General features: G+C 53.6%; 1 protein-coding gene across 5 annotated transcripts in view; it reads left to right on the top strand.

The window, feature by feature from the left end:
* Nucleotides 1-17,122, top strand: part of DLGAP4 (DLG associated protein 4) — a 126,682-nt gene that overhangs the window by 63,721 nt on the left and 45,839 nt on the right. For 3 of the 5 annotated variants that reach the window (XM_057424670.1, XM_057424672.1, XM_057424671.1), the window contains exons 3-5: nucleotides 4,426-4,512; nucleotides 12,275-13,315; nucleotides 14,615-14,785. In XM_057424670.1, the coding sequence (XP_057280653.1) occupies nucleotides 12,365-13,315; nucleotides 14,615-14,785 (1,122 nt within the window). In that variant the 5' untranslated portion in view covers nucleotides 4,426-4,512; nucleotides 12,275-12,364. Of the gene's footprint in view, nucleotides 1-4,425; nucleotides 4,513-12,274; nucleotides 13,316-13,867; nucleotides 13,922-14,614; nucleotides 14,786-17,122 lie in introns of all 5 variants that reach the window. The other 2 variants (XM_057424673.1, XM_057424674.1) reach the window with 2 other exon arrangements.

Here is a 17,122-nt window from a genome sequence, read left to right on the forward strand (position 1 = left end):
CCAGTCCCAGAGAGATGCTGCTCTCCATCTCCTGTTAGCCTGAGCAGACGAGCAGTGCCAGGAAGGGAGAGCAAGGAGCATGGGCAGGTCGTTCAGGTCTGCTCTGCTGCGTAAGAGTAGGCTTTCCTCCCATGGAGCCCCGTGGTCAGGACACAGGCACTTTGCAGCAGGACCCCAGCCAAGAGCAGGCTCCTCAGTATTCCCTGGGTGAGGAAAGCAGAGAGAACAGACATTGCAGAGCTGCAGGCTGGGCAGCAGAGGACATGGCTCCAAGGCTCCTCTTTGCAGCCGTGTTTCAGCACACAGCCCTCAGCACAAGTCTCTCCAGTTAAGTTCCTCATAACAAGGCAACCTCTTTCCCATGCATGTCACAAAGATGCTTGGCAGGCTCAGCGGGATGAGCTGGTGGGTTGTGGAAGATCCCGTACATTCTCCTCTTCTACTTCCTCTGCCAGGACACAGATCTGTAAGCCTTACAGGTGGTTATGACTCAAAAGCTGACCTTGTGGGCCATGACACTCAATGTCCCTCTTCGCGCCCTCGTTCCTCCCTCAAGGCGTTGATTTTAACATTTGCTCATTTTAACACTCCAATTATGCAACATTCCTCACCAGATTTTGGGAGCACAACTAGGTCGAATTCCTGTCCATATGTGAGCAGAGTGCATTATCCAGGCTTCCTGGCATCAGTGTGAAGGCAATTAAAGCATTTCTTCTCTTTGGGTCCCTTGCTGGCTGGACCGATTTTATTCTCAACATCATGATGTCACGTTAATGAAGGCTCCTCCGTCCCTTCTGCTTGCCCTTCTCCTTCATTGTTTCCTATCCTGTCCCACACCCTCCTTGCCCCCCATGCCCTCAGAGGAAGGTGTCCATCCTGAACAGCATCTCATGGGCTGCTGCACCTCCATGCTGCCAGCCAGGCACTGCCACAGGAGCCACCTTCTCCCCACCAGAGCCTCACCATCACCCTCCGCATGCCCAGGAGTCTCTGAGGTCCATCATTAGTGTGGATTAGTGAATCCCTCCTCAGTGATCACAGGCTTGTGCATACCCAGTGTATCTGGGTCCTGGGGAAGGAACGTGACACTCAGCTCGTCAGTGGGTTCCCTCAGTAAGAGCATCCCTCTTCTCTGCTGGGTACCACTGTGGGCACGGTTATCTGACTGCATGCAGCAGAGCGGCTCAGTTCTGCTCCATCCAGCTCTGTCCCCCATCCTGCCAATGAGAACCTCAGAGCTGCTGTCAGGTCCCCTCTATGTCTCTGAGGTTCCTTTTGATTGACTATGATGTGGGATTGGGATCAGTCTTTTACACCCTCTGGTAGTCAGCGGTCACCATGGGCGGATCTTTTGCCTCACCCTCTTGCTTAAATCATAAATCACAGGCAAGATTAATGTGCATTGTCTGTGTGTCCAGGGTACCTTCCTGTTGGGAGAGCAGGAAGGGGAACGGCACATGCAGTGTGCTGTAACCTTGTTTCCCTCCTCCTGTGACCCAAACAGAACTCTTCTGCTGACAAATCATCTGCGTGGGGACCTTTGCAACGTCAGTGTGCCTCTGCCAGCTCCTCTCAGAGAGAGGAACACGTTCCTCACAGTTCAGCAGGACTTTGCCACTCCTCCCACCTTTGCCTGGTTGTTTCCTCTGGTGCTTTCACGCACATTTTTCCATTCATGCCTCCTTCAGAATCATGATGCTGGCTACAAATCTCTCCTCTTCCTAACAGCCACATCTCATCTGCGCTCTCCCCAGCATCTCTGCCTTTCTTGAATGTGAGGCAGTGATAACTCGTATCAGGCCCCAGGCATCCTTCATACAAAATCTCAATTCTTTCTGGGAGACCCACAAGACCTAAATGTGTTTGTTTTATCCAGAGAAATGGTCATGAGATTAGAGGTACAGGAACACACACATATTTGTTGTCTTCATTTCTGTTGCAGGATTTGCACAGAAGGATGCTATGGCCTATTGCATAAAGGAAAGCAGGCCAGAAGTTTGTAATGACTACTGAACTTAGAGTCTGTAAGGCAAAGTATTAGAAGGAACTCAAGTTGGGGATGATAGCAGGAGGAGGGGAGCATTGCATTCAACAGTGCTTGCCATCACTGGCAGCCTGCACGCCTGGCTGTGCTCTTCACAGCATCCTGTGCCTTCATTGCCTCAGGGACCCCTGCTTGCCCCCTGCTCCCCACCACTCCCCTTGGTCTGCAATCTACTTCCCTTGGGTTACACCACCTCTCATAGTGCTGTGTGTCCTTCAAAGCGTGTAGATGAAGCCCTCAGTGACGTGGTGTAATGGTGGCCTTGGCAGCGCTGGGGAATGGTTGGACTTGATGATCTTAAGGGTCTTTTCCATCCTGGTTGATTCCATGACTCTATGTTGTCTTCAATCCCACCCGCTCCACAGAGCAGCCGTGATGTAAAGCAAGCTGCTCCTGAGAGCAGGAGAAAGAGGGGGATGATGGAGGTGGATCGTTGGGAGTTAGCTTAATGTCATTGTGCTGGTGGCACAATCGTTCATTTGCATTTCCTTGGGGCATTGATGCTGATATTAATTAAAGGTAATTATAGCACAGCTTTCTCGGTGCAACAGTAGCACGCAAAGACGAGAGCAGTATTACAGGCAAAAATATTCCTTCCTCTCAAGCTTCAGTGGCAGCTTCTATTTAGAGGAACCTGTTGGGTGGGTGGAGGCCTGGAGCCCAGGCACTGCTCCTCCCATCCGTCAGAGTCACCCTATGCCAAGGGATACCAATATCAGCACCATTCCTAGAGGATCTCAGGAATACCCTGAGATGGCTGGTGACAGACATAGACATGATGGGTGACGGTAGCACTGAACAGGTACTTCCAGCACAAGTTGGTACTGGGTGTGATACAGGGCGTTGGGCACTAGTGGTGGATACTTGTGCACCCAGGAGGGATGCTGGCAGCACTGACAACGGATGCTCATGACTTTCATGGTGGACATGAGCAGCTCTAATACACAGTGTTACCCTTCATGGCAGTACCAGTGGCATTAGAGCAGAAGAGCAGTGGCTTTGCTCTGGCAGATGGATGCTGATGCTGCAGATGGCTGTAGGTACCACTAGCCATGGATACTGGCTGTGATAATGGCTATTGCAGGCTCCGGATTACTGGCTCAAACCTAACTCAACTGACTAGTAGGTGGAATTCACTTTTTATGTGGAGAGAGCTGTGAAAAGGTTGGGTGGTATCAATGCAATTACCACTGTGTGGCCCTTCTGCAGCACGCAGACTCGTCATACCTTGTCTTACCACATTTCTGAGCAAGGGATGTGTCATTCCCATCCCTTGCTTCTCAGCAGCGAAAAGCTGAGCTCCCCAGATTGTCCCAGCATCGCGCCTGCCTCTTCTCAATGCAGAAGAGCAAACATGCCTACCATGGGAATTAATTGATGTAAACCCCAAATAATATTTAGTCTCACTGATTGTAATAATAATATAAATAAATAATTCTAGAATAAATAAATAAATAATGATATAATAAATAATTCAGGCTGTGATCTCTGCTGCAATGCACAGATTTCTGAGGACACCAAGAAACACCGGGGGCTGGTTCCCCCCCCCCCGTATTTATTTACTTTGCTTTTCATAAGGGAACATTTTTGTCAGTTGTTTGCAGTGCAGCTGATGGTGAATGACAATGAAGAAGGAAGCACAGCGCTTTAGCTGCGATACAGTAGCACCTAGTGACCAGATGGAAGAGATGTACAGTGTGAGCTGCTCAGGTTTAATGAGCAGCGCTGGTAGGTGAGAGCAAGAGGCAGGTTTTGGCAGGTGAATAGATAGGACACCAAAGGTACCTGGCTGCCATCTGCCACCCCAGTCAGGGGGTTTGGCCCCAGGATTGTCCCTTCTGCCTTACCAGACTGCTCTGCCATGGCTCAGAGCAAAGTGATCAGCCCAGAAGATGAGGCACAGAGGGTTACGGAATCAGCCCTGCTCAGGACAGTCAGCTCCTGGCACAGCCAAGAAATGAAGGGACAGCAAAGGGGCCTCTTGAGGGATTATTCCATGACAAAGAAACAAAGGCAGGAAAGTCAAAGAGCACTTTGGCAGTCCTGTGCCCCCGAGAGAGGAGCCCAGGCATTTTGCATGCTCTCCTTTTCACCCAGGTGGTTTGCAGCTGTCCTTTCAGCCCACGTGCAGCATGGAGATACCTGGGACCCTTTGATGCATCTCCCACCCTTCCGACGGGTATTGCCTCACCTCTGCACGTAGGATGCTTTCTCGCATTCGCCTTGTGCCTTTGCTAGGACTTACTGAAGACAACCTGGGTGTCAGTCAGAGCTGTCACGTCTTTGCAGCATCACAGTTATGGCCTGGGACATTTGGCAGGAAGACATCACTGAGCTCTTTGTGACCTGAGGATGTTTTCCTCTTTCTCTCTGCCTGGCAGGTCTTCATGAGGGACAGCTCTGGAGGGACACAAGGTGCACAGGATGCTGAACCTGGCCTAGACCCCAAGCCCAGCAAGCTGTGAGAGGTACAGTATGGCTCGGGGATGGCTTTGGGAGCCAAGGGGGGTACAGGGTGGTCAGACAGATCTGTGTGCTTGTGGTACGAGGGGCAGCAGAGCAGGAGGGAGCAAGGGGAGCAGGAGAGGGTGTTTCAATGACAACCCTGCCTCCATCCTGTAGTGAATCCTGCAAGGCGCCCATCACTAAAATAAAGTTATGAAATCTAATTCCGATTGCTATAGTAACGTCACGCCTCCGCGCTGACCTACTTCGAGACAAAGGAAGTGCTCCCGCAGCTTGGAACACACAGGAGGCTGCAGACGAGCCTCAGTCTGTTCTCTGGGAAGAGAATGGCAGAGGGAGCTCCTGGTTATTCCCCTCCTGCTTCCCCTTGCCCCAGGACCCTCAGGCAAAGGGCAACCCCTTTGTCTCAGGCGCTGAGCAAATCCGCTGCGGGAGAGCTTCTCCATCCTGCATCCCAATCACAGGCTCCACCTAGCTTCCTCTGGGTGTTTAGGCAATAGGAACATCTGCCCTGGAGCAAAGCAACGTCCTTGCAAAGCTGCAGAGACCTGGTGGTGCTGCAGACATCCCCTTTTGGAGCACCCCGCTGCTGCTGTGCCATAAACACCCAGGGCAAGGAGCCTGTCCCTGCCCTCCCAGTTGTCCTCACCTCCCCATCATCTGTTTAGTCCATGTCCTGCTGGTCCTGGGGCTGTTGTTTGCTCTGGTACACAGTGAGACAGGAGGATCCTGTCTTTTTACAGGGACTTTTTACAAGGGCAGGCAGTGACAGGACAAGGGGAATGGCTTTAACCTGACAGAGGGGAGATTGAGATTAGATATTAGGAGGAAGTTCTTCACTGTGAGGGTCATGAGGTTGCCCAGAGAAGCTGTGTCTGCCCCATCCCTGGCAGTGTTCAAGGCCAGGTTGGACGGGGCTTGGAGCAACCTGCTCTAGTGGAAGGTGTCCCTGGCCATGGGTTGGAACTGGATGAACTTTAAGGTCCCTTCCAACCCAAACCAGTCTGGGATTCTGTGATGATTCTATGACCTGGCTGGTGGTGTGGGGCAGGGTGATAGCACAGAAGGCCAAGCAGCGTGGCCTGCCGCCTTCTGAGCAAGTGTGGACAACCTCCATCCCAAGGAGTCACAGCATAAGCAAGGAAGAGCAGTCATGTTAAGTGCTTTTCATCATCTGCTTGCTCCATGGAGGTCCTTGCAGACACACACACACCCCTCCAGGCCTATTGAACAGCACAGACCAGAACAAATCAGTTTGGGTCCCAAATGGCCTCATTAGCTGCTCTTCCAGACAAGCTGGAACATGCATCATATTGTCACCAGCATGTGCCGTAAGTGCTTTGTAAGGGAGCAGAGACTGCAGGTGAGTACCAAAACAGTGACCTTTGCTCACTGGTCCTTCCACTCCATCTCATCAACTCTCCTGGAAACTCTCCCTTATTTGTCTTGCCTTCATTTGCCTCCTTTGACCTACTTAATGCTTTGCATTTCCTTCTTCAGAGCAGATCCCATCTTCTGGAGAACTTTGAGAAACTTCTATTTAGGGACAAATAGGTTGTAAAGTTTCTGGGGTTTTGTTCCCCTGAGAGATGATTATATTACCAGTGACATTTGCATGAAAATAAGGTCTCTGCCTCTCTAAAGAGTTCATCTGCTCCTCCAGCTTAGTCAACACCTGCAGCCAAAGATCTTTGTCATACTGCAGCCATTTTTTCACAGCATTTGGTTGTGCTGCTACCAAAGAAAGAAAGAAAGGAGGAAGGAGAGGAAGAAAGAAAGAAGGAATAGTATCTAGACGATATAAGGAAGAAAAATTATCATCCTCTGTTTTGGGATGGCCCCAGTCAGATCCTGCTCCTCCTCATCTTTGCTGGCAGTCCCAGCAAAGATATCCCTTTGCCTGAAGAACAAGCAGGAGACTATTGAGGGTCCCAGGGCTGTGGGGCACTATTCAGCTCTCACAAGACCTTGGGATTCCACATTAAAAAGGCACAAAGCACTTATTTACACATGAAGTGAGATGTGAGGAGATCATTCCACCGGTGACATGAGACTCAGTAGCATTCAGAAATCAGTGCTGCACACTCTCTTAAGCACCTGTGCTAATGTAGCCCGTGCTGGGGTTTGCTTCATGCAGCATTAACTGCCTGGAAGTTGGACTTGTAGATGAGCTGGGTGAGCCCATTGGGACACCTTCAGGCAATGGGCATATGGGCCCTTGTAAAGCAACTCACCCACCTCCTAAGGAGGTGCTGCAGGTAGATGAGACCCATGACTTGCTGAAACCACTGTCTCCCTCCACTGTTGTGCAGAGAGAAAGTGAGGGGCAAAGGGTGGGTGTGATGCTGTCATACCTCCATGTATGTGGATACATCCACGTAATGTGGGTATGATGCTGATGACAGCATCACAGCCACATTATGGGAAGTCCACATAAACCCCATGGGTGCTCCTCAGGAGATCCTGGCTTAGGCTCCTCTCAGCAGCTCAGGGTGGGCAGCATTGCCTGGTACCCACCACCCTTGGGACAAAGCTTCCTGTCAGCAGTGGGAGCCTTCCCGGGGCAAAGCGAGCAGCAGAAGGAGGCTGGAGCAAGCTCTGTTGTATAATGAATTGTTCTAAGTAGAAGCTGGCTATTTTTATCCTCTGCGATTAGATTCTGAACTGTGAATCATCATTAATGCAACACCCTGGGAGCCGGCGGCCCCCCTCGCTGAATGCCACATGAAGTGTTCCTGCTAATTCAGGGAACATTTGAATTCATGCGTGTAGGCAGGACCAACGTCACCTACACCACAGTATACAATCTTTAAAGCCTCTTGCGGCAGGGCGAGGGGAGTCATTTTTCTTCTGCAGGTTGCGAATCATTTATTCCTTATCTAGCTAGTTATTAGCGTGCTGCTAGGTTTCTATATATAAAAGCCACCCATGTGTTTGCAGCCGGCTTGGATGGCTGGGCCAAGGTTTACGTGGGAGATCATGCTCTGTGGAGCTCTGGAGGAGCGGATGAGCAGAGGGCAGGACTAGTTGACACCAAAGGGTGCATGCAAGCGCCATCAGGACAGGGGTTTCTTCCTCCTGAAGGACTTGTGCTCTGAGCAGTCCCATTTCACAGGCTGCTGCTTCCCCTGATGATTCTACCTGCCTCTGCTGAGCCGTACACATCCCTCCCCAACCCATCCTGTTCAGGCCAAGTTATGATCTCAAGAGATGCTTTCCAACCTAAACAAGTGTTTATTATGTAAAGGCCAGCCAAGAAGCCTGGGTGAAGGTCTGGCCGTGTGTCTGGTGCCTGGTGTTTTGCACAGGAGCAGTGATTTTGTGGTGTATTCTGCTCTTTAGATGGGACGTGAGAGAGGTTAGGATGAGAAAACAGAGCTCTCTCGGGAGGAGGAAGGTTCAGAGCAAGGATGCAGCCCCTGGGCTGGCATGCAGCGTGGGGGCAGCAGCTTTGGTGTCTCCACAGGGAACAAACTTAGAAGGTGTTGGAAAGCTCTGCTGGTGGGAATAGCAGGAAAGCTATGGATAAGCTGTGAGGGGGAGGCAGGGAGGAGAGGGAAGCAAGGGAAGGGAGGAACGATGCTTTTGGCTGTGATCTGGGGAAGAAAGAAGAGCTCTTCAAGTACCGTAATTTCAAGGACTCACAGAGCCCTGTCTGGCTGGGTTGGATGGGCAGCCATAAGCTGGGCAGGCACGTGACAGTGAGGATAGGACAGATAGCTTGGAAACCATGCTTTGTTCCTATCTACACTGCATTGCAGCTGTCTCCTCCATCCACTTCCTTTCAGTTGCCTCCTGCTCTGCCCGCAGTTCAGGCCAGCCTAATCTCTCTGCTGTTAAAAAAGAGACCGAAAAGCAAATATTTGCAGTCATTGAAGTATCTGTTACAACAACAGGGTTTTTTCAGCTCACAATGAAGACGTGATTCAGTCTCCTTGAAGTGGAAAGAACCATCTCCCACCAGCTCCAGCAGCCCTCGGGGCTGGCCCCATCTCCCACTCACAGCAGATGAACACAACATCTGTGGGTCCTCCAGGAGGGAAGCATCAGCAGCGCTCAGCCAGGGGTGGAGAGGAGCCCTGCTGGGCAGGAAGTTCTTCAGGCAAGGCTATCATCTCCTGCACTGGAGGCTTCATGCCCTGCTCAGTGTCTGGAGCTGCAGATGTGTTTTGCAGGAGGTGGTGCTGTAAGGGAATTGAGTGCAGCAGGTCTGAGTCTGCACATGGGCAGCTCCAGAAGACAGCTCCAGATGGGGTTCAGAGTGGTTTGGGACACACAAAACTGCCATAAATCAGGTCAGGTCACTCACAGAGACCTCAGCATCAGCAAAGCCATTGGGAAGAGGAAGGGCAACCCTGAAAAAGAACAAGCTGAGGGGAAGGAAGGTAACGGGGCAATGCAGCAAACCCAGCCCCTTCCCCTGCATCCTCTCCAGGCCCTGTTATGACCATCTGCTAACCGGGGTCTTCTCCTGCTGCCCATGCCAGTGGGAGTCACCCACCTCCCTGCCCTGGTGCCCAGTTTGGTGCTGAGGGATGCAGTGGGTCCCTGGGAGACCTCCCTTCCCGGTGTGAGAGCTGCAGGATCATGGATTTGGGAGATTGAATTTCCAGCTTTTCATCCTTCCAAATTAAAGAGATGGTGGGGAAGAGGCTTGTTGGGTTTTTCCCTTCCCTGACCCCACGTCTTAGGGAAGTGCCAAGGATTGCAGAGAGTAATCAAAATGTAATGAAAACAGTTTAATCCATCTTAAAGGGCAACCAGCTCCCAGGGGATGCAGCAAACAGTGTATGGTGGGCACCAGGAGCCAGGAGAGCTCCCTTCGCTTTTCCTCCCTCCCTGCTTGTCCCCACAGCCCCTCAGCCACTCCTCCCTGACCCTCTGCTTCTTGAGCTGCCCTGAGCCAGTCCAGCCCCCAGCCCCACTCTTCCCTTGCAAGCCAGGCTTTCCTTGCTTTGCATTTATTTTCATTCCTGTTATTTCATTTCATTTCATTTCCCTATTTATTTTGGGTCCTAAGGCAGTTTCACTTCATCCTGGAGCCCAGTGAACACAGAAGCAGTGATGCTAATCTGCTCTATGGCAAAGCAGTCACGGGGCTGAAGTCTCTCTCAGGAGTGCCTGGGAGACTTTAGCTTCAAATATTGATTGCCCTTTGTAGGAAAAGACGTATTTACTATCAATATCCAGAGACATCCCATTATAATCAAATCAGTGCTGTGTTGTCTCCTTGGGGACTGTGTGACTCCTGCAGCGTAACGTGATGGGAGAAGCACAGCATCCATCAAAGCTGGGGTGGCCTCAAGTGCACAAGCCTGAGTGAAGGACCTTGCAGGGAGCCTGGAGCTGGGACATGGAAGGAAAGGGGAGAGAGGCCACAGTGAGCAGAGCTGAGCCTGGGCAGAGCAGGGAGGTATTCAGGAGGATTTGGGCTTCACCTCCAAGTCAAGCAGGGCTGACGTTGCCTGTCTGTGGCTAGATGGAATGTAAGGACCAGATGAATGGCCCATTCTGGAGCCTGTCCTTCTACACCCCATCCTTCTCTTGTGTCCAGAGGGTTTCCTTTCTCCTGGGGCTTTTTGTCACCTCTCTTTAACCACTGTGCTGATGCCAGCTTACACAGTGTAGTACAGGGCTGCCTGGCACATCCATGAGCACTTCTGCGGCCAGCACCCACTGCTGCTCCACCAGCTCACATGGGTGCTGTCCCATGGGCAAGGGACTCCAGAGAGGCTAATGCCCCAAGCTGCTGAAGAGCACAAGGGGAAAAGGATGGCACCCACCAGTACCATAAGCAGCCAGACCCTGGTCAAGGCTAGTGTTGCATTGGGTGTTTTGGCAGGAGAAGCAGGTTTACTGTTATCCCTGAGCTCAGGCCAGGATAACGCCATGTCCTCATCCCCAAAACACATGGGATCCTAAGAAGACCCACTCCATGGGGCCATACAGCTTCCCCAGGGTTGTTTGAGGAGAGGTGGGACCCCCGGAGCAGGGTTTGAAGGACGAGGAGCAGGAGCCTCTGTCTGCGCTCGCTGTCTTCAAACCACTGCTTTAGAAAGACCAAAGCTTTGCTGGGAGTAAGAGTTGGATGGAGACTTTAAGCGATGGAATACATGGCACTTCTCTTTTTCCTTTGTGCCTCCAAACAACCATTTAAAGCCCCAGCTGCTTTTCCTTATTAATGTGCTTTTCCCTGCGCGAGGAAGGAAAAGAAGCCTGTCAAGTCCTGTCGTTCTCCACTGATTGCTGACTGCTCCCTGCACCAGTTTGGTCCTCGCTGCTTTTGCTGACCAGACTGCATGAAGGAGGATGAGCTGCTAGGGGAAAACCAGAGCTAAATCTGTGGCTTGACAGGGAGAACCCAGGAGCTCTGTTGCTCTTAGGACACCATTCTCCTCCTTGTTCCCTAGGAAAAAGCAAATCGGGGCTTGCTTTCTCTCAAGCTCCCGGGAGGCTCTGAGGTTCAGTCACTATTTTCCCTTCTAGGTGCATTTGGGGAATATTGGATCATCCTGGGGTTGGAAAATGCACACACCTCTGTCATTGCAGCCCCCAGAGCAGCCCCTTATCTTCCCAAGGAGCAGCTGTTCACCTTCCTGTCCATGTTTTGGGTCCCTGGACTTTGAGCAAGCAGGATTTTATACAAGTAGCCTAGGATCTCAGCCCCCAGACTTTTACACCTGTAGGATGCTTCAGTGTTTGCGAGTTGCCATTAAACAACACTCAAGCTAAAAAAGGAACTAAGAAACTAAACTAAAAACTAAAAGGGATAAGAATCAGTTTATTTAGGTCTTAAGCATGGAAAATCAACTCAGTGATTGACAGCTCATCATATGTTCTGTTCATTGATTTCATTCAAGCAGCCCCAAAGAGTTTGTCTTTTCCCCCTGTATAACCCAGTGCAGACAAGGATCCTTTTGAGCCAAGCAGGACAAAGAAGGTGCACTGGGGAAGCCTTCAGTGAGGAGCTCCCTTGCCCTAAGGGGACCCTCTGTATCCAGCTGTCCAGGAGCAATGCAGCGAGGCAGGAAAGATCAACTGAGCCGCAACCAGCTTCTGAGGTCAGGCTCCAAGTGTTCAGAAACACCTCTGCTCTCATTGCAGCTACTGAAACCATTTCCTCTGGGGTAAAACACGCCATAAACCGTGGTGTTTGTTGGAGAGGAGACGTTTGACATCATATCAGATTAGCACAGCTGCATGCGACACAGAGAACAGGGCTGCCAGCCCCTTCCGAGACCCAGGAACCACAAAGCAGAATGCAAGAAGAAGGGATGCTTGGCTCCAGCCTTCCCCTGGCTCAGGCAAGGCCCGTGTGCAGGGTTTGACAGCAGGTTTTCCTCCAGCCTCCTGAACAAATGGGACGGGAGCAGTGATTTGCTGGCAGTGCCCCTGTTAGCCTGTGTGACACTGCCTGGGGAAGGGATTCTATTAAATAAACATGTGCAGAGACCAGACAAATAGCAGCAGCGTTGTTTAAGCAGGCTGTGGTTGAGCACTGAGACACCCAAGTGCTTAAACTGCAGCTAGAAAGAATGAATCCTTCCCCTCCTCTTCTCCTGTACCCTGTTCTCTCCAGCACCATGTCTCACGTCCCTTCTCCTCCCTTTCTGCCATCTCATCTCCCTCCCACCCTGCTTCCATCCCTTAACCTTGGTGGCAGTTGTTTTCAGAGCTGGACCAGCCCTGGCAAGGAAGCCCCACTGCAGAGAGGCTGCCAAAGGGGTTCTCAGCAGGCTCTGAGTGTCTGTCCTCTTCCTTCAGGTGCAGGGGAGTCTGCAGGAGAGCAGGGCCAGCTCCTGCAAGGGCTCTGCCACACCAACCCTGAGCAATGGTCTGGGAAACACTGGGACCATGAAGGGCTTAGGAGATAACAGAAGCCGCCACCTTTCTGATAACCTGGACTCCCCTCAAGACTCTCTTTATGCCCCCCAGGACAGGAACCCCTATCTCCTCAGCCCCACCGACTCCTTCACCATGGACCCCCGATTCCCAGCCCAAAACACCCTCCACGGCGACTGTCTCCTTCCACTCAACAACCAGATCTCCAACAGCAGCACATTCCCGCGCATCCATTACAACTCCCACTTCGAGGTCCCGGATGACAACCCTTTTCCAAGCCATGCCCAAGCCACTAAAATCAACCGCTTGCCTGCGAACCTCCTGGACCAGTTTGAGAAGCAGCTGCCCATCCACAGAGACGGCTTCAGCACCCTCCAGTTTCAGAGGAGCGATGCAAAGCACCGCAGCGAGAGCCCTGGGCGCATCCGGCACCTCGTCCACTCGGTCCAGAAGCTCTTTGCCAAGTCCCAGTCTCTGGAGGGCCCCACCAAAGGCAACGTGAATGGCAAGAAGGGGACGGATGACGCCAAGCAAAACCGGAGGAGCAAGAGCAAAGACCGGGCGAAGACCTCCGAGCCCAAGCGCAGGACCAGATCCAACATATCAGGCTGGTGGAGCTCAGATGACAACTTAGACAACGATACCTGCAGCTACCGCAACCCAATGGGCCTCATGACGCTGGGCAGGCAGCCGGACCACAGCCAGCCCAAGTACTTCATGCACGCTTACAACACCATCAGCGAGCACATGTTGAAATCCTCCAAGAGCAATAACGACCTCAAGGTCACCCCATGCACCAATATCCCCATCAACAATGACTCCAACTACATTAAGAGGGGCTCCTGGTCCACGCTGACGCTCAGCCATGCCCGGGAAATGTGCCAGAAGGCCTCGGCCACGATCGACAAAGCCTTGCTGAAATCCAAGTCCTGCCATCAAGACTTGGCCTATCACTACCTGCAGGTGGGTGCAGTGAGGGGTTATGGCTTCTCCGTGCAGGGAGAATACAGGAAAACAGGGAACACTCTCTTAGTAGGGGCCCTATTGCACCCTATTACCAAACAGCTCCTGATGGTTCAGGTGCCACCTCAAGCCACTTTGCCAGGAGAGGACTGGGTGGGTTAAATTCACCGTGGCCCCAGGGATAGCCCTATGGGGACACCGGTGTTGCTGGGCTCCAGCTCTCCCAGTGCTGCCCCAGGACCCCCAGCCCCTGTGCTGGACCATGGCAGTGTGGTGATGTGCCTGCACCACAGCCTCAGCACCCTCATCCCTGTCTGCTGTGGGGCCCCAGCACACCCCCAATGCCCACCACACCGTGCAGATGCTGTGGTGGGGTGGACTCTTGGGCAGCCAGGCATGGAGTTGCCCACATGTACCCATTATCACTTGATGCCCATCCATCTGGGTACACCAAGGGGCTGTGGCTCATATCCCAAGCACTGCCACCACCCCCAGGTCTGAAGATGACCAGTGATAACTAATGCTTACCCCCTTATATCCATGCATCGCAAGGATGTGCCGGCGTGCCCAGTAAGCCCTGCTCTACAGAGCTTCCCCGGAGCGCTGGTAGGACCTGCAGCTCTGCAGGGCATGGCTGCCTTTGGCACGTGGGGCAGGGCTGTGGGGCCAGGAGGGCAGTGCCAGCCTCTCTGCTTGCATGGCACAAGCCTGCATGGCTAATGCTGGTTTGACACACACCAAGAGCGCCAGGTCACAGCACTGCCTGAAGAACATAAACCCAGCTGTGCCCTAAGAGGGAGGAATGAAGATAAATAAGCCAGGCCTGGCTGGGGGATTAAGGGGGGGACTAGTCGATGTGTGTATGTCTCCAGCATCCTTTTTAATGCAAAGGTGTCATGGGCTCCCCTGGCTGTGGCCAGCAGGCTTAGAAGCTTTAAAGAGCAATGAATTATTGCAGCACACCCTGCTCCCAATTGCTTGCTGGCCATGGCTGCAAATCAAATTGCAGAGGGACTTAACTCCATCAGGAACGTCATCAGGGAAAACGTTCTCGGCCTGGTTTCTTTTTCTTTGCCCGCCTCCTTATGAGGTTAAAGAGCTGCAGCCAGAGCATCTGCTGGCACTGATACCCCTCTGGGTGCAGTGGCAGAGCCCAGCGCAGGCAAACCAAATGCAACCACAGCAGCCCCTCACCTTCAGGGTTTGGCCACGGCTGGGGGTAGGAGACTGCCGTGCTGGTTATTGCCCTGCCATGTAACGAGGTTATTGCCCATGTAATGAGCCTCCGTTTCTCGACAGCCTGACGGAGGGCTGTGGGCGCAGCTGGGTAGCGTGAGCCCGGCCAGCAGCTGGGCAGCCCAACCGCTGGGCTGGGAGGACACGGGGGCCACCCCGCCGCAGCCGAGCGAGCCCCCGCGGAGCTGGGACCAGCCCCTCAGCCCTGGGCAGACCGACGCGGGCAGCGGCCAGGTAGGGATCTTGTTTTGAGGGGAAGCTTTTGCCCAGCTCCCTCCCAGCCCTGACCCTCCTGGGACCATCAGGCAGGGTCGGCAGCCTGCACCACCGAACTCGGAGCGGGAGCAGCGTGGGTAGGGAGAACCCCGCACTCACTGTCATCGTGGATGGAGGGGCATCGGGAGGTGCTGCGGTGTGAGCAGCATCCTGAGGGACTGGGGCAGCTTCTGCAGCCACCAGCACCTCGCCTTCAAAGCCAAGACCCCAGGCACCCAGTCCAGAAACATGAGGTTTGGTGCTCCCAGAACCCTAGAGGTCACAGATGCTCAGGCTGAGATGGCCCACGGCTGCCCGGTGTAAGCCCCAGAGGGCAGGCACAGGGCTCAGGGCCCTCAGGGCAGGAGGGGGTGATATATCCAGGCCCCTGTCAGCATGGGAAGGGGACTAAACTGGTGATGGAGGAGTCACCTCTAGAGCCCACTCTGTGGGAGATGTCATTGTGCAAAGCCACACGTCCCCTGCCGCCTGAAGCAGGATGAGCCCACTCCCTGCTTCTGCCATGGTGAGGGACTGCGGGCATCTGCCTGCACACAGAGCCTGGTTCTTTGGGGACATGGAGGCCCTGCCCTGCTGCTGCCAGGCAGAAATGGCTGGTGGGTTGCAGAGGTGGGGAAGAGTCCCTCTGACATGAGGGAGGGCAGGAGGTGTGGGATGGGGACAAGCAGGACCCCCCAGCCTCCTGGCTGGACTAAGCCCCCAAAGCTCTTCACTTCTCCTGCCCCATCAGCAGGCTCTGGATAATCTTGGGGCTCATCAAGGACTAACGGGGGTCCATATCCAGACGCAGACATTGGAGCTGAGAGTGGGTGATCACACAGCTCCAGGTCCAGCTCTGTCCTGTCGGGGTTGGGGGTCTCTCAGGAGCAATCCCCAAGGTGACACAGCACTGTCCTTAGAGCAGTCCCCAGGGAGGGAGGCTCTGCTCCTCATCTGTTCCCTCTTCTGCCCTCCCTAGGAGGTCAGGATCCCAATGGCCAAGCAGCTCCTTATAGTGAGAGATGCCCCAGGCAGGGGGTGAACAGCCCCAGGCACAGACTCAAACTCACATCCATGGACACCAAGACCACATTGAAGGGACAAGCAGTGTCGGGGCTCCCAGAGGACAGTTGTACCAAGGGCACCATCCGCCTGATGCATCATCCAGATCAACCTCCCCAGTCAGACCACAATGAAGATTCCTTAACCCCCCGTAGCCCCCAAAATAAAGTCAGGATCCAGATGCTGCTGCCCTCCCACCAGCCCCACAGAGCTCCCGTGGGGCAGGAAACCCAGCCAAGCTCCTTCCCAAAGGCTGCCTCACCTAAAGGACAGATGGGACCCACAGGCAGCCTGGGCTCTAGCTTTTTCTCTTGAGGCCATACCTGAGACCACACCACGAGGGGTCCGGCCCCGGAGGGAGCAGCAGTGTCCCCGCATCGGGTGCTGGAGCCTGGCTGCATGGCACGTGCATCCCTGCACGCTGCACCCGGCCTCGGCACGTCTGTTCCTGTGTGGTGCATGTCTGTGTGTGCTGGGGCTGGGCTGCATGGCAGAGCTGGCACACGTGTGGATGGAACCCGGGTTGCTCTGTGAGTGTCTCTTCCCCCAGACCTCCCCGAAGCAAGGGGAGCAGGGCAGCTCCAGGGTTGGAGTTCTCCCCTTCCCTCCTCTCCCCTCTCTGTTAATGCTCCAGGTGACAGGGGAATGCGCCAGGCAGCATTAAGGCAGGGTAAAACCTCAGTGTAGCCCCTTCTTCCCTTTCTCCTCCATGCTCAGAGAGCAGAAGAGCCAGAAGATGCTGATTCTTTGCAACATGCAGTATTGTGGCAAGGTGGTGACAGTGGAGCCCAACTCCCAGGGACGTGTACCTGAATCCCACAGGCTTTCCCCTGTATAGTGGAGGGCTGTACAGTGCCCTGGCCCCTGCCTGGCATGCCTGGCTGTTGGCAAGCTCTCACCCTAGGCAGGGGCTGCAGACCCCAACCCTCTTGCCCAAGACCTTTGCAGGCAGGAGGCTGCAACTCACCCTGAGGAGAAGGCAGGCAGCAAAATGCAGCCCCAAGTCAGACCTAACACTAATGCAATGGGTATAAAAGTGCTTCTCGGAGCTCCTGCCTCCTTTAGGAAAGATCAGAGCCAACCACCCCAGTGACTGGTAGGATCTCTCCCACGGCAAGATCATCCGGGGCTGGCAGGATCCCTCCTCACTGGCCTCAGGGCCACCCAGTGCAGGCAGCTGGGCAGAAGGAGGCCTTACAGCAGCAGAGAAAGGGCTTTCTGTGTGTAAAAACCTGCTGGATAACACCCGGTAGC

The sequence above is a fragment of the Pezoporus wallicus genome, unplaced genomic scaffold (genome assembly GCF_028554395.1).
Source record: "Pezoporus wallicus isolate ANWC-B61680 ecotype Strahan unplaced genomic scaffold, APGP_CSIRO_Pwel_v1 contig_11996, whole genome shotgun sequence".
Taxonomy (NCBI): Eukaryota; Metazoa; Chordata; class Aves; order Psittaciformes; family Psittacidae; genus Pezoporus; species Pezoporus wallicus.